A 23,806-nucleotide genomic window follows, 5' to 3' on the forward strand; every position below is an offset into this window, starting at 1 on the left:
GTGAGTCGATGATGTGAAATGAAAGGGTTTCGCTGTGTCGGTTGTCGGTAATCATGAGGAGGGGAACAGTGCAACTTGTGACCAGACCTGACCCTAGTGGCCGGCTGTCTAAAGCTCTCACGGGCAGGGGGGTGGCGAGGACCTGGAGGGGTATGCGTGACCGCAGAGCAAAGGACCTATCCATGAAATTCCCAGCTGCGCCTGAGTCTACCAGCGCCTTACACCGGGAAAGCAACGGAAAGCCGGGGAACTTAACAGGGACAGTGATCTCGTCCCCTGCCGTAGGTGGAACAGCCGTTCACCCGCCTCTCTTCCTTCGTGCGGATGGTCAAACACGGCTAGGAAGCGGCGGGTGAAATCGGCGTAGCTGCCCTGGGTGGGCTGCTCGGTGTTCCAGACGGCGGTGGCCCACTCCAGGGCTTTTCCGGACAGGCAGGAGACGAGCGAGGTGATCTTCTGGGCCTCGGTCGGCGCAGGGTGCATCGCCTGGAGCGCGATGTCCAGTTGCAACAGGAATCCCTGGCAGCGGTCCGCCGCCCCGTCGAAATCCCTGGGCAAGGGAAGATGAGTGTACTTGGACCGCCTCCGCAACACCGACCTCGCCTGTGGCTCCTTCAGGCTCCATATCCTTGAAGTATTCTTTAGGTGTGTGATTCTGTCACGGCTTCGGGGTTAGAGGAACAAGGAGGAGCAGGAGAAGGCGTGGTGGAAGGATATTTAATAGTATCCAAACGAAATATACAGTATATGCTCCACGAAGCGTCGCACAGCTCTTTGACAGTTAGAGACAATCACACACAAAGACAGGGGGAGCAGAGGGAACATATATACTGGGGGTAATAGTGATGATGAGAAACAGGTGCACTAAACAGGACACAGGTGAAATGTATGATGAGATGGTGGTGTCAGAAGGCCGGTGACGTCGACCGCTGGAGCCCGCCCGCTGCAGGGGGAGGTGAACCAGCAGAGGTCGCAGTTGTCACAAAAGAAGAATAGGGAGCCGTGACGGAAACTTTTGAGTTAAAATGTCTAGCTATTTCCTTATGTCATAACAAGAAAATACGTTGAACAAAGTCAATGGATCATAGTCAATTGTATATAGTCTAACTAGAGGATTTATGGCATATAGATGTTGCTGTTGTCTTTCATCAGAACACAGATCAAAGAAACACAAGTATGGTCGGCATTTTAGGTAAAATTCACAATTGTAATAAGATAATTATGTGGATCCATGGGAACAATCACTTTTACAAAACAGAGCATAAGTACAGAGATCAACAGGGTAGTGTCATAACTCTGTTTTGTAAAAGTGATTGTTCTCATGGATCCACATAATTAAACTGAAATAATCAACTTGAACCACTATAGCATTTTTGTGAGGGGCTATAAGAAAATCTCTACGCTGTTAACAGAGGTTTGAATGGCCGGCATTGAATGAGTGTTTGAATGAATGAGAGAGAGACAGAAGCACAGAAGCATGGATAATTCTGTGTGCACTCAGGAACAGTTGGATGTGTGTGTGAATGTGAATGTGTGCTCAATAAAATTAATGATTGGGTTGTGTATCTTATTACAATTGTGAATTTTACCTAAAATGCCGACCATACTTGTGTTTCTTTGATCTGTGTTCTGATGAAAGACAACAGCAACATCTATATGCCATAAATCCTCTACTTAGACTATATACAATTGACTATGATCCAAACAGAGCATAAGTACAGAGACCAACAGGGTAGTGTCATAACAATTGTTCTGATTATACATTATTGCTTTCACCTCTTTATACCCCTCCTTGTCAGCTCCCAAAAGTATTATCTCTTATGCTATAAGATACATACAAAAACAAGTTGTCATACTAATCGGAAAACAAGATAGGACCCTACACTGTCATGGCAAACATAGTTCTAGGTCAGAGTTAACAGACCTGATCTGAGCTACCCCTGGACTCTGTCCTGCCCAAATGGAAGAAACAGAGGAGACACAGGCAACTTCTGCTTGGAGCCATCTGTAGTTGGATCATAGATAAGATAGGTTTGAGTCCTGGCGCCTTGGTTGTGGCCATAATCACTTCTAAGAACAGGGCATGCTGACCTAGGTCTTCTTCTATCTGTGGCAACCATGAACAGTCTAAAGCAAATTCAGGCCAAATCTAAAACAGTCCATATATTACATTTAATTTGCAGAATAATGGATAAATAAGGATATGGTGATAAATGAATCCTTTACATCAGCCAGGTCAGGAGAATCTGTGTTTTCTCCTTTGTAAATGCTAAGATGACCATTTTTATCTAAGGGCTCTATAGCTGCAGGCCGGGTCGGAAGTGATGGTTACTAGCACCAAAATTCTCACTTTTGCCCTCAGTGACTTCAATACAACACCTTATCTTTAAACGCTGAAGCCCTCCTGTAGCGTGTGTGTCGTCGACCACAGGTTCCTCTCTCAGCTACCTGGACAGCAGATAAGATATACCAGCGTGGCATGAGGTCGTGCAGTTGGTCTTCCGTGCCCCAGAAAAAGTTGTCCAGAACCGCGGCTTTCCACAGCTCCCCCCATCGGTTGGGGGTTGCCTTCTTCATCTCATGGTAGAATCATCAGCACTAGAATTAGTCCAGCTGTCAGGAACCAGGCATCACTGTAGATGTGCGGCACCCCAGGGAGTAGAATCCACTTGCAGCTGTGGGACAGTCTGTGTGTGTGATCCATCATATCTCAGCCCACCTCACAATTGTCCTTTAAGCCAAAATCAGTCTCTGGGCTCCAACCAGTCTTATTGCTGAATCGATTTCAAGTGTCCTGTACCTTTCAGTGAATTCTCCTTGAGAAGATTAGTTGCAACTGCACGGTACACAATCAAAAATATGTCCATAACATTAGTTTGTTGCTTCTTGATTATTTATGCAAATGTACACAAAGTGCTCCATCCACGGATCCGTGGATTGAGACCCAGAAAATACTGTCTATTGCCCCCTCTAGCATCAATGACAGAGTGCATTCTTTTGTAATAGTTGTCTATGAGGCCCTGAATTCTTGCAGGTGTTATAGCTACCCATTCGTCTTGGCGAAATGCCTCCAGGTCATGCAAAGCTTTGGGTCGTCTTGCTTGAACGGCACTTTTGAGAACTCCCCAGTGGCTCGATGATATTACAGTTTTTCTCAATTGCTAAAACACAATTTCTGAAACCTTGCTCCATTTTCTGAAAATGTAACCCACCCCAAAATCTGTTGGTTGTGTTTATAACTTTAAAGCATGGATGATGTGATTGAGTGATCAATATTTGTCATCATAATAGGATATTTTGTACATTCATCCAAGCTAATTTGTACTGAAGTTAAAATATTCCTTCAGATATAGCCTACATATGAGTAAAACAAAACACAAAATATGAGTTTCCTATTTTAATGTATTAATCAGACACATAGCTCAGGTTATGACACTTTGTTTTAATTGAGTCATTTCAATTCTCAACACTTTTCAGCAGTGGCAAACACTTTGCGGCAACACTTTGCGGCAAAGGTGACAGATGCATCAAAAAGATTATTAAATTTTTTTGATGCTGGTGTCTGAAAACCTTTTCTGTTGACAAGAAAAGAGCGTAGAAGGACAGCGGACTGGAATCTGAACTGCAGGCCTGAGTTTGGATTTCCATTTCTACTACCTCGCCAGTAAGGTCTCTCCCTCCTGTGGATTTTTTTTTAGGATCGTGTGAGATACATATTTTTTTTAGACTGAGTTCAAACAGGTACTGGGTTGTGCACAACTAAATTAAAGGGACTATTGCTGCAGCAAAACTTAAAAAGTAGTACTTGCCAGAACATATATATTTCTTTGAAATTGGAGTGTAATATGCACTGTTGAACATTTTCAATAATACTATTTTCTTGATAAGAGCAACTGTTTGTTTGTGTTTTCATTCTCTGGTGAAGTCAATAATAATCATTTACAGCCAAAGACAAATGATCTAATGTCAGTGCATATGATATTTATCTTATCTTAAACCAAGAACCAGGACATTACTAAAAAATTATTAAAGTGGTGTTCCCAGACCTTGAGGTATTTGTTTTTTGCAAGTAATGTCGAAGGCTAATTAGAACCTGGTTACAAAAACATTAAACACAAAACCTCATCTTCCATCACTATTTACAAAACCTCTGACTCCTATCGCAAAATGAGACTTTCGCCTCAAAACAGTTTTACCTGTGTTCAAAATCAAACACTGCTCTCAAATCATAAACAAAGTTATACACACTATCAAGCAGTCAGTAAAAAATAGACCAAAAAATAGAAAACATATTGTTCAAAACATATAGTTCTCAGGGAAAAGTACAATTTTATTCTCAAAACAAAACTCTGTCATGTTTTATCATAATAGCTCAAAATTGATCAGAAATTACTACTCTGCTTTGCTCTTTGCAATTGTTTTCTTTCTTCCTCCTCCTTGTACCCCTATTTTAACAGTACTGTACCCGGCATCTCACAAATCTGTCCTTTATCTCTGTTATACTGTTATTCTTGTTTTTTGTAGATATGAACCTGCAACCAGTCAAAATCTACAGGCTTATATTGGTTGTGTCATATCATTTGAAACAGGTTAAATCAATTTTGAGTGGTTGAGTTCAATCAATGACATGTTCTCTATTTGTTTTTGATTGTTGCCACTTGTGTTTACCAGTATGGATGTCATGTGCATTAGAGTGCAGAATGTGTTTTGAGAATGAGAATGTGTTTAGAGTTTTGCTGAAAAGCGAGATCTGCAAATTGTGTTTTACCATGTGAAATGGTTTACGGTATTGGCAACAGATTACCTAAATGAGTTCAGGCAACTGAGAACTTTGTTCGGCCAATGGGTTTTAGTGTTTGCAATTGACAAAAACTGTAAGGTCAGGAGATTGTGAAGGCCACTCCAGAACCTTCACCTTTTTCTGCTGTAACCACTGGAGGGTCAACTTGGCCTTGTGCTTAGGGTCATTGTCATGCTGGAAAGTCCCAGAGCGTCTCATTTGCAGCTTTCGTGCAGAAGAATGCAAATTGTCTGCCAGTATTTTCTGATAACATGCTGCATTAATTTTGCCATCAGTTTTAACAAGATTTCCCATGCCTTTAGAGCTCACACACTCCCAAACATCAGTGAGCCACCACCATGCTTCAGAGTGGGGATGGTATTCTGTTCACTGTAGGCCTTGTTGACCCCTCTCCAAACGTAGCGCGTATGGTTGTGAGCATAAAGCTCTATTTTGTTCTCATCACTCCAAATGACAGTGAGCCAGAAGCTGTGAGGCGTGTCAAGGTGTTGTCAGGCATATTGTTACAGGGATTTTTTGTGGCACTAGCACAGTAAAGGCTTCTTTTTGGCAACTCGACCATGCAGCTTTTTTTCAAGTATCGTCATATTGTTCTCCTTGAAACAACCACACCGTCTTTTTCCAGAGCAGCTTGTATTTCTCCTGAGGTTACCTGTGGGTTTTTCTTTGTATCCCGAACAATTCTTCTGGCAGTTTTGGCTGAAATCTACAGTATCTTGGTCTACTTGACCTTGGCTTGGTTTCAAGAGATCCCTGAATTTTCCACTTCTTAATAAGGATATCTTTTTATATCCTTTTCCATCTTTATAAAGTTTAATTACCTTGTTATGCAGGTCTTTTGACAGTTCTTTTCTGCTCCCCATAGCTCAGTGTCTAGCCTGCTCAGTGCATCCACGTGAGAGCTAACACAGTCATTGACTTTTAATACACAGACACTAATTGCAATTTAAAAAGCCACAGGTGTGGGAAATTCACCTATAATTGACATTTTCACCTGTGTGTGTCACATTGTGTGTCTGTAACAAGGCCAAACATTCAAGGGTATGTAAACTTTTGATCAGGGCCATTTGGGTGATTTCTGTTATCATTATGATTTAAAAAGGAGCAAAACAACTATGTGATAATAAATGGCCTCATATGATCACTGTCCTTAAATATTTTTTTTCTTTTTTTTGCATGATCAGTCATATTTTCAAAATCAATGCCATGATTTCACAATTTCTGCCAGGGTATGCAAACTTATGAGCATAACTGTAAGTTTTATGATTTTAGTGAAGAAGGTGCTGTTTGTATACAAGCTAACACATGTAAAATAAAATATATTCAAATAATTGAAGCCTACCCCACAATAGATTCAAAACAATATTTTGCATAATCCATCTGCCCAGTTCCTCATATAGTGTTTATAGCCCAGTGGGTTGAAAACTTCATGACTGAGAGCTGTTCTTCATTACTACTGAACACACAACAACCATGACTTGTATGGTCATCTTCATCTGGACACTTGTCCTCTGCTTCAAAGGTAAAGAACATTTGGTTTAATCTTTATGTAATGAAAAGTAAAATATAAGAGTAACCTGAAAGACTGTTTAGAAAATGTTACTAATATCTAATGATGTACAATTATTATTTTCTCTATTTCAGAATCCAGAGGTCAGGTCACTGTGACTCAGACTCCTGCAGTTGAAGCTGTTCTCCCAGGACAGACAGTCTCTCTGAAATGTAGAACCAGCAGTAATGTGTATGGTGGTTGTTGGAATGGTCAGTCATCATATGACCGTCAGTGTCTAGCCTGGTACCAACAGAAACCTGGAGGAGCTCCTAAACTCTTAATTTACTCTGCTAATATACTTCAGTCTGGGGTTCCATCTAGATATAGTGGTAGTGGATCTGGGAGTGACTTCACCCTGACCATCAGTGGAGTCCAGACAGAAGATGCAGGAGATTACTACTGTCAGAGTAGACACTTTCCCAACAGTGTCTGGGTGTTCACACAGTGATACAGAGCCGTACAAAAACCTCCCTCAGTCAGACTGCACAGTGACTGAACTGTTACAGCTGGGACCTACTGCAGGTGTTGAGGGGGAAGAGACAGTGACATGGAACACTGGTCAGTAGAGGTCAACTTTGAATAAGATTAGAAAGAATTATTCATATCACATGTTCTCCATCATCATTATAATCACACATGATGATTGTGACTTGTTACATGGTGTAGAATTGCACCCATGAAGTTATTTCATGTTTTGAAACACACTAGAGTTGGTAAATAATGCCACTTGCAACACCAGTGTTGGAGGGGTTCATTCCCACAAGTAGATACACTCATGCTGACAGTCGTGATAAGTGTTGCAGTTTGTGGATAAGATTGTCTGCTACATAACTTAGAATGCCGAGGTGATGATACATCCTCTGACACTATCTGACCTGTCACCTGTCAGGAATCTCCAAAACAATGACCTTCAGCACCATCTTCATCTAGATATTTTACCTCATAATTATCTTCATTTTAACAATCATCACTATCATGGTTTGTTAAATTACACATGATCGGAACGTGAAAATGTGTTGTTCTAGAAATTAATGGTCTTGAGTCTGAAGTTCTATAGAGGTCTTTAATTATTTTCGTGCATGGAAAAAGAAAAGATAACAGCCAAACAGGATGGGTGAAACTCAAGTTGTTCAAAGTATCTAGATATAACAAGCTGGTTTTATGGGCCCATAGTAGTTGGCTACTCCCCCTCAAGTATACAGTCATCCCTATAAATGGAAAAACCATCCATAATCTGCTCAGTCTTTTCTCCCTACTTCCACATATCCATATATCGTTTCTGATTATCCAACATTAGATTAAATCACTTCATAAACAGGTTACTTAACATGAATCAAACCTGATGCTGGGCTGAAACATGAGAAACATGGTTTGTACATACACTATCTACAAGAAATATAATACCCATTTTAGTGGCATATCTGGTATGTTTCCCTCATTAAAACCACCATGGATGTTAAAACCAGGCACTCACATCTAGACCAGTCCAGGTTATATCAAACAGTGTTCAACAGCTAGTCTGGTAGCCGTGGGAGTAAAACTGAGATTTCCATAGACAGGGCTGGTTGGTATGGTAACTAAATGTTCACCTTGTTCCAAGAACGTTGAGAAGACTGTGATTGTCTTGAAGTTGTGGTACTAATAATATTAGGTGTGAACATTTAAGAAAAGGGCTAAAATCAGGTATGATCACACTTGTGAGTCTGTGATGAAATGTTTAATTGTCATGCCATGTCAGTGAGATCCAATGCCTTCCTAATCTCATTAATTCACAATAAATGGTTGTTATTTTACTTGTTGTGTGTCCAACTCAGTCCAGTATGTGTGTTCATACAACTAATCAAAGTTTTAGACATTAGAAGATCTTATTGTCATTAAAATAAAAGTACATTCCAGTCAAAATAAACACACTGAATAACATTCATATTCAAATGTGTCATGTTATTAAGGAGCCCATGTCTATTTTTTAAATGAACAGAACATAATCCGAGGCCATGGTCCTCAGTCGGAAAAGGGTGGCTTGCCCACTTCAGGTTGGTGGAGAGTTCTTGCCTCAAGTGGAGGAGTTTAAGTATCTAGGGGTCTTGTTCACGAGTGAGGGAAGGATGGAACGGGAGATTGACAGACAGATTGGTGCAGCTTCTGCAGTAATGCAGTCGATGTATCGGTCTGTCGTGGTGAAGATAGAGCTGAGCCGTAAGGTGAAGCTCTCGATTTACCGGTCAATTTACGTTCCTACTCTCACCTATGGTCATGAGCTTGGGTTCATGACCGAAAGGACAAGATCCCGGATATAGGCGGCCGAAATGAGCTTTCTCCGCAGGGTGGCTGGGCGATCCCTTAGAGATAGGGTGAGAAGCTCGGTCACCCGGTAGGAGCTCAGAGTAGAGCCGCTGCTCCTCCAAATCGAGAGGGGTCAGCTGAGGTGGCTTGGGCATCTGTTCCGGATGCCTCCTGAACGCCTTCCCGGGAAGGTGTTCCAGGCCCGTCCCACCGGGAGGAGACCCCGGGGAAGACCTAGGACACGCTGGTGGGACTATGTCTCCCGGCTGGCCTGGGAACGCCTCTGTGTCCCCCGAAAGAGCTGGAGGAAGTGTCTAGGGAGAAGGAAGTCTGGGCATTGTTATGGAAATTTTGAACTAAGGTGCATTTGAGAAACGTCTGTCTTTCTATTGGCTGGTATGTAAATCTGTACTTTGATTGTGACACACATCTCTGTATAATATAAGAGGAGAATTAGGTATTTGGGCCATGTCCTCCTGCCTAGAAGAAAGATGTATTCTTTGTCGTCCTATACATGTATGAATGAGTTACTAGTTAAAGATGCCGAGAGGGGTCTGGTGTTTGAATAGGAGACATCCTTGACCGGCACGGGTGGATTAGAGGGGTACTCGTAAATCTGTATAACCCTTTAGTGTCTCTGTTAATTATCCAGACATTGTGTCTCCTCAGGAGTTGAGAAGGATAAGGTGGGGGGACAGCCCGCCCTTTGGGGTAAACAGATGGCAGCATCTTAACACACCCCTTTTCTATGTAATAAATACGGATTGTGCATTTTTGAGTCAGAGACTCCTCGGCTGATTATGTATGTAAGCGTTGGACACATCTCTCTTATTTGCAAATAATAAATAAACTGTTAATTTGTGCCAAGAGTATTTCGTCTCTGTACTTCCTTCTTAAAGAGTTCTGATCGATAAAATTGCCATTACAGCATCCCTGCTTAGACTGCTGCCCCTGCGACTCGGCCCCGGATAAGCGGAAGATGATGGATGGATGGATATAAATTCATTCATACTCATATTCACACCCAGTGTTAGATTCTGTCCATTTTTGATCCATAAACAAAATAAATGCAACCAGTAGTAAGAGAACTATCTTTTTTTAGCATGCGTCCAAGATGTTGATCTTCCATTGTTCTTACATGTTCTTCAGTAATTATGAAGTTAACACAGTCTTTTATGCCTGGACACATATGAGGCGGTCAGTGATCATAGCCAACCATTACACAGTCCATTATCCTCCAATAAGAACAGTTTATCCAACAAAATACCTTTGTACGGTATGTTAACACTTCATGACAGAGAACTGAACACACAACAACCATGACTATTATAACCAACTTCATCTGGACACTTGCTCTCTAATTCATGGGTAAATTTTTTTGAATGTATTGTTGAAAAGTAATTTAATCTACACAAAGGAATAATGTTAAGAGTTATTATGTATATATGGGATATATTGTTACTGTAGTTCATTTTTTTAATGTGTGTGTATTATTTTATGTTTCAGAATCCAGAGGTCACTGTGACTCAGACTCCTGCAGTTGAATCTGTTCTCCCAGGACAGACAGTCTCTCTGAATTGTAGAACCAGTAGTAATGTGGATGGTACTTGTACCAATGGACAGTCGTGGGGCCATCAGTGTCTATCCTGGTACCAACAGAAACCAGGACAAAACCCCAAACTCATGATCCTCCCAGGAAACACACTCCATTCTGGGACCCCATCTAGATTCAGTGGGAGTGGGCCTGGGAGATCATATTTTCTCCATCATCATTATCATCATTGTAGTCATTATTATATACAAATATTGTAATTTTTAGTTATTTTAATCAATTAAATATTTAACAGTAAGTTGCTAGCTGAGGATGATGTGGTCATAAGAGGGCCAGATTGGACATATAGCCATAACACCAGGATTTACACCCCTACTCTTAGGATAAATGCTGCAAAATCTTTAGAGCCAAGACTCCATTTTACTCTCCCATGAAAAAGTGCCCATACAAGCCAATATCTTCTTCAGTGCTTTTGTGTTTTGATCTTCATAGCAGATAGAAGCTACTGCCATGTTTACTAGCCCTCCAACTCTCCATTCAGCAGCATCTAATCTTCCAACCAGGGACCAACCAGGACCGACTCTGTTTATCTTCATATACAAACCATCAGTGGGATGCAGGGTCCTATGTTGTTGTCATCATCATCATCATGGTTGTGACGTAATACATTTGTCATGTTCTGAAAGTGCATCTACAAAGTTAATGAAAGTATTGAAACACACATTATCAGCCAACATGAGTGAAGGTCATCATCTAGCATTCAATGAACTGTCATGAACAGGTTACTTGTCACAGTTGATGAGGCAGGACACAAGTGCAGAGAGAACAGGGACATTTAATAAAATTATTTTTTTTTAAACTAAAAACTAGAACCAAAGGAAACAAGACTAAAAGACTGAAAAAGAAAGTGTACACCAAACAAAGACAGACCAGACACACTGGGAATGGAGGAACTTACATAGGAACAGTGATTATGGAAACAGGTGAGGGTGATTAACAACAGAACAGGTGTCTGTGATCCAAACCAGGGAGAGAGGGCATTGGATCTCACTGGCACGACAAGCCTGCTATGCCAGGATGTGACATTATGCTGGTCTGAACACAAGACACATGTACAGTATATACACTGTCTAATATGAAGGATAATACACACGTTATCTGTAATTAATTACTTAGTGGCATATCTGGTATGTCTCCATCCCTAAATCCACCACAGAGGTTAAAAGCAGTCCCTCACATCTGGACCCATTGAGGGGATTTCAGAATTTGAACATTCTCAACTGTTGGACTGATGGCTGTGGGAGTGAAACTAGGATTTACATAGACAGGGTTGGGTGGTTCTACATGTCCCAGAATAGAGCAGTACTGTCACCAGATGTTCACCCTGTTCCCAGGAGGTTGGAGGTAGAGAAAACTGTCACTATCTTTAAGTTGTGATATGAGTTATAAAATACATATAGCTAAATGCAGGTGTGATTATCACACTTTTGAGAGACCAAGGTATTGATTAATTGTTCTTATTCTACTTTAAGTCTATTCAGTCATGTCCTTTATTCAAGACTATCAAAAACATTCAGAAATAGATTAATGCAAAGAGTACATGTCAACATGTGGCCAGACATTTGCTGTTAATATGTGAAAATGTTTGTATCTTCCAGGTAAGGACATAAACAATAAGCTAAGACATATGAACTTGGATTTTTTATTATTTATTTGTCATTCAATATTTGGAGATAAAGTAAATTTGAATTCAATGAAACAACATACATTTTCTACTAAGGGAAATCTTTATTTTCATCTATTCATCAATGCATAAATTGTGACCATTTTATATATATTGTGTTAGTATGAACAATTTATTGATGACAATGAGGTTCCAAGTAAGAACATGAATAATAAGCTAAGACATTTAACCTTTCAAATAAACCACATCTGGCTTTATTATTATTTAATTCTCATACAATATTTGCAAATAAAATATACTTGAATTTAATGAAAGACAACAAATTATATTTCCTAAATAGGGAAATCTTTATTTTCATCAACGCATAAAAGCAAATGTGTGTTATAATAGTACAAGCAGACCATATCATATCTATCAAATGTCAATCTACAGAGAGGATGGACACAATGCAAAGCTCACTGTTAGTCTACATAAAAGTGATCAATAAGACAAAACATCTGATATCAAAACAGAGTAAAAGCCAAAGAACCAGCAACCTCTCTTCACAGGGTTATGTGACAGACAGGTCCTAACCAGAACAGTCATCCCTCCTCAGGGTCTTGATGACTGGTGTCTGGGAGCTCTTCTGGGCTTCACAGGTCACCTCTCCCACCTTGTTCCACTCCTGGGCAGTGAGAGTCAGGGTGCTGCTCCAGCTGTACAGACCATTCTTCTCCAGGACCCCGGAACTGGACTTCTGATTCTTGTTGTTCCCGTCCACTTTCCAATTCAAGGTCCAGTCTGAGGGGAAGCCCTTGTTGGCCAGACACATCAGTGTGGCTGTTGTTGTACTGGACAGCTCCTCACTAGAGGGGGGCAGGATGGTCAGGGTGGGAGCAGTGTTACCTGGGGGGAAAAACCACAAACTTCACTAACTATCGGCTAAAACACATCTCTGGAAAAAATAAGAGACCACTGCACCTTTTTCTTTCTTTGCCAAAAAAGTCGAAAAGGAAGGTTTTGAGTGAGGAAGGGTTAAAATTAAGAGGCCACTGCAAATTGAACGCTTCTGTTCCTCATTCAAAACTTTCCTTTTCAACTTTTTTGTAAAGGAAAGAAAAAGTTGCAGTGGTCTCTTAAATTTTTTCAGAGCTGTATTTATTAAAGCAATACACATTAATTCAAGATTATAATTGATGAAAGCTAAGAGCATATGTCATGAAATTATTACTATACAAAGCAGATTTATGAAACATGCAAGTATACAATTATTTATTTTACTCCTTAACTACTGAGTCCCGTTCACAAAACAATTATAAACTTCAATAACCGACACATTACGTTTTTAAGGCTTCAATAATACTAATCAGACCCAAAGAAACTAACAATTTATCGTTTTCAAACATTGTATTTAGTATTATTTAATAGAAATGCTAAATTCAAAGCAAAATAGAAACAAAAAGTTCTCCAATTCTAAAATGTGAACATATTTTCTCACACAAAGTGAGAAACCTAAAACCTTCCAATTATAAACAAATATAAAGAAGACCGTGTTACTTACTTCCAACATCAAGTCTGGTGCCGCCACCAAAAGTGACCCACAGTGATACAATCCCTATTACTGCTCATACAAAAACCTCCTGCTCATTAGACAAGCTGAATGTCTTTAGACTGAGTTTCAAAAAATGAAATTGACTATATTATTAACAAAATAACCTCATCATCTTCCAAATTTGCAATGAATTCTTTATATTTTGCCTTCCCTAACACTGAACAAAAAACAATTTTTTAAAACATATCCACATCTGTACAGTATGTTTATTCATACTTTCATTCTTTCTACCAAAAGTGACCCACAGTGATACAATCCCTATTACTGCTCATACAAAAACCTCTCTGTGATGATACAGCTGTAACAGTGAAGATCACTCATGTAGAATCACATTTAACATAAATATATTTTAATATCTTCCAGGATAGAAAAGACACTTCATATGGACTGTTTCTATAAAAGGAAATATATATTTTAATCCAGATATTTATATTTGTTCCTTCTACTGTTTATCTGGTATTCCTCTATCCTGTAGGTACAGTCCATTATTAGATTCCGTGTTTGTATTCCTCCATATGGTCCATAAAGAGAACAGCCATGATCATTGTGATCCATGTTGTATATTCCTTTATTAAAGATGTTGGTCTCTGATATAACAGTTTAGGTAAAGTCACAGAGGACTGACAACACTATCAGAAGAATCACACCAGCATACATTTAGAGAAGTAGCTGATTCATTTCAGGAACTTATAACAGAGGCCAGTCTTGGGTGACCAGTTATATTTGATCAACAGAATACAAATCTAATTGTGAGTCATACAATTTAAAATATATTACTGACCTTAAAATAATATGACCTGTTTGAAGTTATAAAATGTCAAAGACATTCTAATAATGGGATCCTGCACTGAAATTGATTAGAAACAATAATATGCATAACACATCTACCAAGAGGCTCTTATAGTTTTTATAACCCTGTGAGTTGAACACTTCATGACTGAGACCTGTCCTTCATGACAACTGAACCCACAACAACCATGACTTTTACAACCATTGTCATCTGGCTTTCTGCTTTCAAGTAGTTACTTCTACAGAAAGTCATTTATATAGTAACATTATTGTTTTTACACATAACTAGTGAACACATGATTTTAAATGTCTTTCATGTGACTGTGTTCATTCTATTTTCAGAATCTAAATGTCAGTATATTCAGACTCCTGCAGACACAGAGACAGAATTCTGGGCCTTGGATGACATATACAGTCACATCTCAAATAATTAGAATATTGTGGAAAAGTTATTGTTTTCCTTGATTCAAATCAAAAAGTGACACCTTCATATATTCTAGATTCATTACACATCAAGTGAAACATTTCAAGCCTTTTTTGTTCCAATCACGATGATTACAGCTCCCCAGACGTGGAGAGGGTGTTCCTCCATCTTAAGAACTGGGTCACAACGGCACCCCTCCTGAAACATCCAGACCCCCTTACGCCCTTCACTGTGGAGGTGGATGTGTCTGAGGTCGGGGTGGGGGCGGTCCTCTCCCAGCACCACAGAAACCCCCCCCGGCTACACCCTTGTACCTCCTATTCCAACAAACTGTCTGCTGTGGAGAGGAACTACGACGTGGGTGACCGAGAGCTACTGGTGGTCAAGTTAGCACTGGCTAGAGGGGCCTGGGAGACGTTGTATTTCCTCTCCACTGTCCTAACAGACCACAGGAGCCTTGAGTACATCAGAGCAGCGTGGCACCTCAACCCCAGCCAGGCCCACTGGGGTGGTGAAGGGCTCCAGTGGGGAAGCTCCACCCCCTCCCAGTACCTCAGTGGCCTTGGTCACACCTGTCAGTGGACTTCATCACAGACCTACCACCTGCAGAGGGGAAAACCACCATCACTGTGGTGGTGGACAGGTTCTCTAAGATGGTCAGATTCATCCCACTACCCGGCCTCCCCTCTGCCCTCCAGGCCGCTGAGATGCTATTTCAGCAGGTTTTCTGGCTGTTTGGACTTCCGGAGGTAAGGCCCGGTACTACCTTAATGGACAAAAATGAATAGGCATGCATTGTACATTGACGCTCTACCCTCCCAAAAAAAAAAGCTGCCTGTTTGGCGGCAGGAGGCTAGTTTTACTAACTTGGTGTACAGCCCTCCTGCCAAAACTGTAGTTCATGAAAATTCCACTAGAGGGACTCTAGCTCCACCGAACTCAAACTGGAGGAGAATCAGGTTTTCTAGAGTTGGGCAGCTGAGGTGACCGTCGTTTATATTGCCCGTGTACAGTTGTACTGCCCAATTGTACGCCCAATGGGTCTGCCCATTCTATTCGGTCCTGGACCCCCGAAGTCAAAAATTTTGACATTTACTAGGCAAATGTACAAATTATACCGCCCAATTGTACATCTTATGAGAACACCCATAGACTTCAGTCAGAGAACCCTGGAGTCAAAATTTTGACATTTACTAGGCAAATGTACAAATTATACCGACCAATTGTACATCCTATGAAAACACCCATAGACTTCGGTCAGATGACCCTGGAGTCAAAATTTTGACTTTTACTAGGCAAATGTACAAATTATACCGCCCAAATGTACATCCTATTAAAACACCCATAGACTTCGGTCAGATGACCCTGGAGTCAAAATTTTGACTTTTACTAGGCAAATGTACAAATTATACCGCCCAAATGTACATCCTATTAAAATATCCATAGACTTCGGTCAGATGACCCTGGAGTCAAAATTTTGACTTTTACTAGGCAAATGTACAAATTACACCGCCCAAATGTACATCCTATTAAAACACCCATAGACTTCGGTCAGATGACACCGGAGTAAAAATTTTGACTTTTACTAGGCAAATGTACAAGTTATACTGCCCAATTGTACAACATATCAGACCACCCATATGCTGTTGTCCGAGACCCCCAAAGTCAACATTTTGACTTTTACTAGGCAAATGTACAAGTTATACTGCCCAATTGTACAACATATCAGACCACCCATATGCTGTTGTCCGAGACCCCCAAAGTCAAAATTTTGACTTTTACTAGGCAAATGTACAAGTTATACTGCCCAATTGTACAACTTATGAGACTACCCATACGCTTTGGTCCGAGACCCCCGGAGTCAACATTTTTACATTTACTGTGCAAATGTACCTATAATACTTCTCAATTGTATGCCCGATGGGATCACCCATAATACTCTTCACTCCATACTCCCCCATTCCAAATTATGACATTTACTGGGCAAATGTACTTAGAATACTTCCCAATTGTACACCCAATGAAATTACCCCATAATACACCTCACTCCATATTCCCCCAGTCCATATATTGACATTTACTGGACAAATGTACTCATAGTACGTACCAGTAGTACTCCCAATTGAATTACCCCATTTTACACTTCACTCCATACTCCCCCAGTCCAAATTTTGACATATACTGGGTAAATGTACTTATAATACCGCCTAATTGTACATGAGAAGGAGACTTCTTAAAGACATGGGAGTTGAATTTTACAAGTGTACATGAAGAAGCAAATGTATTACACATTATTATTAAGCATTTTAAGCCTTTTCTACATTGTACAATTGGGCAGTATTTCCTACCCATTCATTTACATTGCAAATGTACACGAGTCAGTAAGGATAAGTCCTGTACATTTGCAATGTATTTGAATGGGTAGGAAATACTGCCCAACTGTACATGAGAAGGAGACAGTCTGGACAGGGTGCAGAGTGATAAAGGAGGCACTGTGTCATAGAGGGAGGCATGGACTGATGGAAGAGGGGTAGAGAGAGATATTGGAGGCACAGGGTCATAGAGGAGGTGTGGAATGATGGAGGTGGTCCCCATGGATATAGGAGGCGCAGTGTTATTGAAGAGGCATGGACTGATGGAGGGGTGGAGATCAGGAGGATGGGCAGAGTGATATAGTAGGCGCATGGTCATAGAGGAGGTGCGGTATGGTGGGGAGATCAGGAGGAGGTGTGTAGTGCTATAGGAAGAGCGGAGTCGCAGAATGATGGAGGACTAATGAAGTGATGGATGAGGGGCAGAGGCGAGCAGCAATAGAGGTGTAGACAAGAGGTAGAGTAGATGAAGAGCAAAGTTAGAGTTCCCCTGATGCACCACATCGAAAATGGCTTGTCTGTGAGGGATAAAGGTCAAAATAGGTCACCCAATGGATTCCATTGGGCGAAACAGCTTTGGGGGACGGGGTCACACATGACATCTGGTGGACGCAGGATGAGGCCACCCTGTGATGAACATATCCGAAGAACAGCTCTTTACGACACTCGGAAACACTTTAAAGGCTGTGTTGAGTAGCCAATGTATTGTCAATGGGATGACCTGTAACACATTTCGGGGGTCAGAGGTGACTTCCTGTGGACGCAGGAGGCTACAGATCGTACCAGGTAGACTAGGCCCACCCCCGATGAACATATCCGAAGCACAGCTCTTTACGACACTCGGAAACCCGTTAAAGCTTGAGTTGAAATTTGAGGAGTAGGCAATGTATTGTCAATGGGAGAGAGCAAAGTGTACAATTGCTGAATACAAATTGTACAATTGCAGAATGAAAAACTGCACACAGCTGGCATAACTGTGTGGATGATTCATCACCCCATTCCCCCGATGGAGCACGTCGAAAACGGTGTGTCTATGAGCGTCCTACGGGCCGCAATATGTCAAAAACACATAAATCACTACTACACAGGATGCGTATTACCTTGCTGGTGGCAATGTATTATACATGGGAGGCCTGTAACACATTTCGGGGGTCACAAACGGCTTCCTGTGGACGCAGGAGGCTACAGATCGTACCAGGTAGACTAGGCACACCCCCGATGAACATATCCGAAGCACAGCTCTTTCCGACACTCGGAAACCCGTTAAAGCTTGAGGTGAAATTTGAGGAGTAGGCAATGTATTGTCTATGGGATGACTTGCAAAAAGTTTCGGGGGTCAGAGGTGACTTCCTGTGGACGCAGGAGGCTACAGATCGTACCAGGTAGACTAGGCCCACCCCCGATGAACATATCCGAAGCACAGCTCTTTACGACACTCGGAAACCCGTTAAAGCTTGAGTTGAAATTTGAGGAGTAGGCAATGTATTGTCAATGGGAGAGAGCAAAGTGTACAATTGCTGAATACAAATTGTACAATTGCAGAATGAAAAACTGCACACAGCTGGCATAACTGTGTGGATGATTCATCACCCCATTCCCCCGATGGAGCACGTCGAAAACGGTGTGTCTATGAGCGTCCTACGGGCCGCAATATGTCAAAAACACATAAATCACTACTACACAGGATGTGTTTCGGGCCTAGTCTACGTCCATTGCCTGCGTATTACATTGCCGGTGGCAATGTATTATACATGGGAGGCCTGTAACACATTTCGGGGGTCACAAACGGCTTCCTGTGGACGCAGGAGGCTACAGATCGTACCAGGTAGACTAGGCACACCCCCGATGAACATATCCGAAGCACAGCTCTTTCCGACACTCGGAAACCCGTTAAAGCTTGAGGTGAAATTTGAGGAGTAGGCAATGTATTGTCTATGGGATGACTTGCAAAAAGTTTCGGGGGTCAGAGGTGACTTCCTGTGGACGCAGGAGGCTACAGATCGTACCAGGTAGACTAGGCCCACCCCCGATGAACATATCCGAAGCACAGCTCTTTACGACACTCGGAAACCCGTTAAAGCTTGAGTTGAAATTTGAGGAGTAGGCAATGTATTGTCAATGGGAGAGAGCAAAGTGTACAATTGCTGAATACAAATTGTACAATTGCAGAATGAAAAACTGCACACAGCTGGCATAACTGTGTGGATGATTCATCACCCCATTCCCCCGATGGAGCACGTCGAAAACGGTGTGTCTATGAGCGTCCTACGGGCCGCAATATGTCCAAAACACATAAATCACTACTACACAGGATGTGTTTCGGGCCTAGTCTACGTCCATTGCCTGCGTATTACATTGCCGGTGGCAATGTATTATACATGGGAGGCCTGTAACACATTTCGGGGGTCACAAACGGCTTCCTGTGGACGCAGGAGGCTACAGATCGTACCAGGTAGACTAGGCACACCCCCGATGAACATATCCGAAGCACAGCTCTTTCCGACACTCGGAAACCCGTTAAAGCTTGAGGTGAAATTTGAGGAGTAAGCAATGTATTGTCTATGGGATGACTTGCAAAAAGTTTCGGGGGTCAGAGGTGACTTCCTGTGGACGCAGGAGGCTACAGATCGTACCAGGTAGACTAGGCACACCCCCGATGAACATATCCGAAGCACAGCTCTTTACGACACTCGGAAACCCGTTAAAGCTTGAGTTGAAATTTGAGGAGTAGGCAATGTATTGTCAATGGGAGAGAGCAAAGTGTACAATTGCTGAATACAAATTGTACAATTGCAGAATGAAAAACTGCACACAGCTGGCATAACTGTGTGGATGATTCATCACCCCATTCCCCCGATGGAGCACGTCGAAAACGGTGTGTCTATGAGCGTCCTACGGGCCGCAATATGTCAAAAAACACATAAATCACTACTACACAGGATGTGTTTCGGGCCTAGTCTACGTCCATTGCCTGCGTATTACATTGCCGGTGGCAATGTATTATACATGGGAGGCCTGTAACACATTTCGGGGGTCACAAACGGCTTCCTGTGGACGCAGGAGGCTACAGATCGTACCAGGTAGACTAGGCACACCCCCGATGAACATATCCGAAGCACAGCTCTTTCCGACACTCGGAAACCCGTTAAAGCTTGAGGTGAAATTTGAGGAGTAAGCAATGTATTGTCTATGGGATGACTTGCAAAAAGTTTCGGGGGTCAGAGGTGACTTCCTGTGGACGCAGGAGGCTACAGATCGTACCAGGTAGACTAGGCCCACCCCCGATGAACATATCCGAAGCACAGCTCTTTACGACACTCGGAAACCCGTTAAAGCTTGAGTTGAAATTTGAGTAGGCAATGTATTGTCAATGGGAGAGAGCAAAGTGTACAATTGCTGAATACAAATTGTACAATTGCAGAATGAAAAACTGCACACAGCTGGCATAACTGTGTGGATGATTCATCACCCCATTCCCCCGATGGAGCACGTCGAAAACGGTGTGTCTATGAGCGACCTACAGGCCGCAATATGTCAAAAACACATAAATCACTACTACACAGGATGTGTTTCGGGCCTTGTTTACGTCCAGGGCCTGCGTAATACATTGCCAGTGGCAATGTATTACACAGCAAATGTACAGTCCAAGACAAACACAACAACAGTACACCGTCCACAAGCAATGTTCATGAAAGGGGAGAACATACCTCATACCTGTTAGGGGTTCCCCTCTGTGCATTGCAAATGTACAGGAGTTACCTTAACTGACTCTTGTACATTTGCAATGTATTTGAATGGGTAAGAAATACTGCTCAATTGTACATTTAAGAAAAGGCTTAAAATGCTTAATAATAATGTGCAACACATTTGTTTCTTGATGTACACTTGGAAAATCCAACTCCCATGCCTTTAAGATGTCTCCTTCAAATGTACAATTGGGCAGTATTTCCTACCCATTCATTTACATTGCAAATGTACACGAGTAGGTAAGGACATGTCCTGTACATTTGCAATGTAAATGAATGGGTAGGAAATACTGCCCAATTGTACATTGAAGAAAAGGCTTAAAATGCATAATAATAATGTGCAACACATTTGTTTCTTGATGTACACTTGGAAAATCCAACTCCCATGTCTTTAAGATGTTTCCTTCAAATGTACAATTGGGCAGTATTTCCTACCCATTCATTTACATTGCAAATGTACACGAGTAGGTAAGGACATGTCCTGTACATTTGCAATGTAAATGAATGGGTAGGAAATACTGCCCAAATGTACATTGAAGAAAAGGCTTAAAATGCTTAATAATAATGTGCAATACATTTGTTTTTTGATGTACACTTGGAAAATCCAACTCCCATGCCTTTAAGATGTTTCCTTCAAATGTACAATTGGGCAGTATTTCCTACCCATTCATTTACATTGCAAATGTACACGAGTAGGTAAGGACATGTCCTGTACATTTGCAATGTAAATGAATGGGTAGGAAATACTGCCCAATTGTACATTGAAGAAAAGCCTTAAAATGCATAATAATAATGTGCAACACATTTGTTTCTTGATGTACACTTGGAAAATCCAACTCCCATGCCTTTAAGATGTTTCCTTCAAATGTACAATTGGGCAGTATTTCCTACCCATTCATTTACATTGCAAATGTACACGAGTAGGTAAGGACATGTCCTGTACATTTGCAATGTAAATGAATGGGTAGGAAATACTGCCCAATTGTACATTGAAGAAAAGCCTTAAAATGCATAATAATAATGTGCAACACATTTGTTTCTTGATGTACACTTGGAAAATCCAACTCCCATGTCTTTAAGATGTTTCCTTCAAATGTACAATTGGGCAGTATTTCCTACCCATTCATTTACATTGCAAATGTACACGAGTAGGTAAGGACAAGTCCTGTACATTTGCAATGTAAATAAATGGGTAGGAAATACTGCCCAATTGTACATTGAAGAAAAGCCTTAAAATGCATAATAATAATGTGCAACACATTTGTTTCTTGATGTACACTTGGAAAATCCAACTCCCATGCCTTTAAGATGTTTCCTTCAAATGTACAATTGGGCAGTATTTCCTACCCATTCATTTACATTGCAAATGTACACGAGTAGGTAAGGACATGTCCTGTACATTTGCAATGTAAATGAATGGGTAGGAAATACTGCCCAATTGTACATTGAAGAAAAGCCTTAAAATGCATAATAATAATCCATCCATCCATCCATCTTCTACCGCTTATCCGGGGCCGGGTCGCGGGGGCAGCAGTCTAAGCAGGGATGCCCAGACTTCCCTCTCCCCAGACACTTCCTCTAGCTCTTCCGGGGGGACACCGAGGCGTTCCCAGGCCAGCCGGGAGACATAGTCCCTCCAGCGTGTCCTAGGTCTTCCCCGGGGTCTCCTCCCGGTGGGATGGGACCGGAACACCTTCCCAGGAAGGCGTTCCGGAGGCATCCGAAAAAGATGCCCAAGCCACCTCAGCTGACCCCTCTCGATGTGGAGGAGCAACGGCTCTACTCTGAGCTCCTCCCGGGTGACCGAGCTTCTCACCCTATCTCTAAGGGATCGCCCAGCCACCCTGCGGAGAAAACTCATTTCGGCCGCCTGTATCCGGGATCTTGTCCTTTCGGTCATGACCCAAAGCTCATGACCATAGGTGAGAGTAGGAACGTAGATTGACTGGTAAATCGAGAGCTTCGCCTTGCGGCTCAGCTCTTTCTTCACCACGACAGACCGATACATCGACTGCATTACTGCAGAAGCTGCACCGATCCGTCTGTCAATCTCCCGTTCCATCCTTCCCTCACTCGTGAACAAGACCCCTAGATACTTAAACTCCTCCACTTGAGGCAGGCACTCTCCACCAACCTGAAGTGGGCAAGCCACCCTTTTCCGACTGAGGAAAAGCATAATAATAATGTGCAACACATTTGTTTCTTGATGTACACTTGGAAAATCCAACTCCCATGTCTTTAAGATGTTTCCTTCAAATGTACAATTGGGCAGTATTTCCTACCCATTCATTTACATTGCAAATGTACACGAGTAGGTAAGGACAAGTCCTGTACATTTGCAATGTAAATGAATGGGTAGGAAATACTGCTCAATTGTAAATTTAAGAAAAGGCTTAAAATGCTTAATAATAATGTGCAACACATTTGTTTCTTGATGTACACTTGGAAAATCCAACTCCCATGCCTTTAAGTTGTTTCCTTCAAATGTACAAATGGGCAGTATTTCCTACCCATTCATTTACATTGCAAATGTACACGAGTAGGTAAGGACAAGTCCTGTACATTTGCAATGTAAATGAATGGGTAGGAAATACTGCCCAATTGTACATTGAAGAAAAGCCTTAAAATGCATAATAATAATGTGCAACACATTTGTTTCTTGATGTACACTTGGAAAATCCAACTCCCATGTCTTTAAGATGTTTCCTTCAAATGTACAATTGGGCAGTATTTCCTACCCATTCATTTACATTGCAAATGTACACGAGTAGGTAAGGACAAGTCCTGTACATTTGCAATGTAAATGAATGGGTAGGAAATACTGCCCAATTGTACATTTAAGAAAAGGCTTAAAATGCTTAATAATAATGTGCAACACATTTGTTTCTTGATGTACACTTGGAAAATCCAACTCCCATGCCTTTAAGTTGTTTCCTTCAAATGTACAATTGGGCAGTATTTCCTACCCATTCATTTACATTGCAAATGTACACGAGTAGGTAAGGACAAGTC

The 23,806-nt window shown here is 41.6% G+C and overlaps 1 protein-coding gene and 4 gene segments (V, D, J or C); 3 read left to right on the forward strand and 2 right to left on the reverse strand.

Moving 5' to 3' along the window:
* The window catches only part of LOC105008451, a 966,635-nt gene that overhangs the window by 504,079 nt on the left and 438,750 nt on the right, over positions 1-23,806 (forward strand).
* LOC106024145 overlaps positions 1-23,806 on the forward strand; it is a 458,405-nt gene that overhangs the window by 178,651 nt on the left and 255,948 nt on the right.
* Positions 1-23,806, reverse strand: part of LOC117593618 — a 530,161-nt gene that overhangs the window by 145,866 nt on the left and 360,489 nt on the right.
* Positions 1-23,806, forward strand: part of LOC105009329 (Ig kappa chain V-III region MOPC 63) — a 784,483-nt gene that overhangs the window by 49,442 nt on the left and 711,235 nt on the right. The window lies entirely within an intron of this gene.
* LOC114829915 overlaps positions 12,097-23,806 on the reverse strand; it is a 587,221-nt gene continuing 575,511 nt past the window's right edge. The window contains 2 exon segments of the V gene segment in view: positions 12,097-12,757; positions 13,413-13,444. Of these exon segments, the coding sequence occupies positions 12,441-12,757; positions 13,413-13,444 (349 nt within the window).

The sequence above is a fragment of the Esox lucius genome, chromosome 21, assembly GCF_011004845.1.
Source record: "Esox lucius isolate fEsoLuc1 chromosome 21, fEsoLuc1.pri, whole genome shotgun sequence".
NCBI lineage: Eukaryota > Metazoa > Chordata > Actinopteri > Esociformes > Esocidae > Esox > Esox lucius.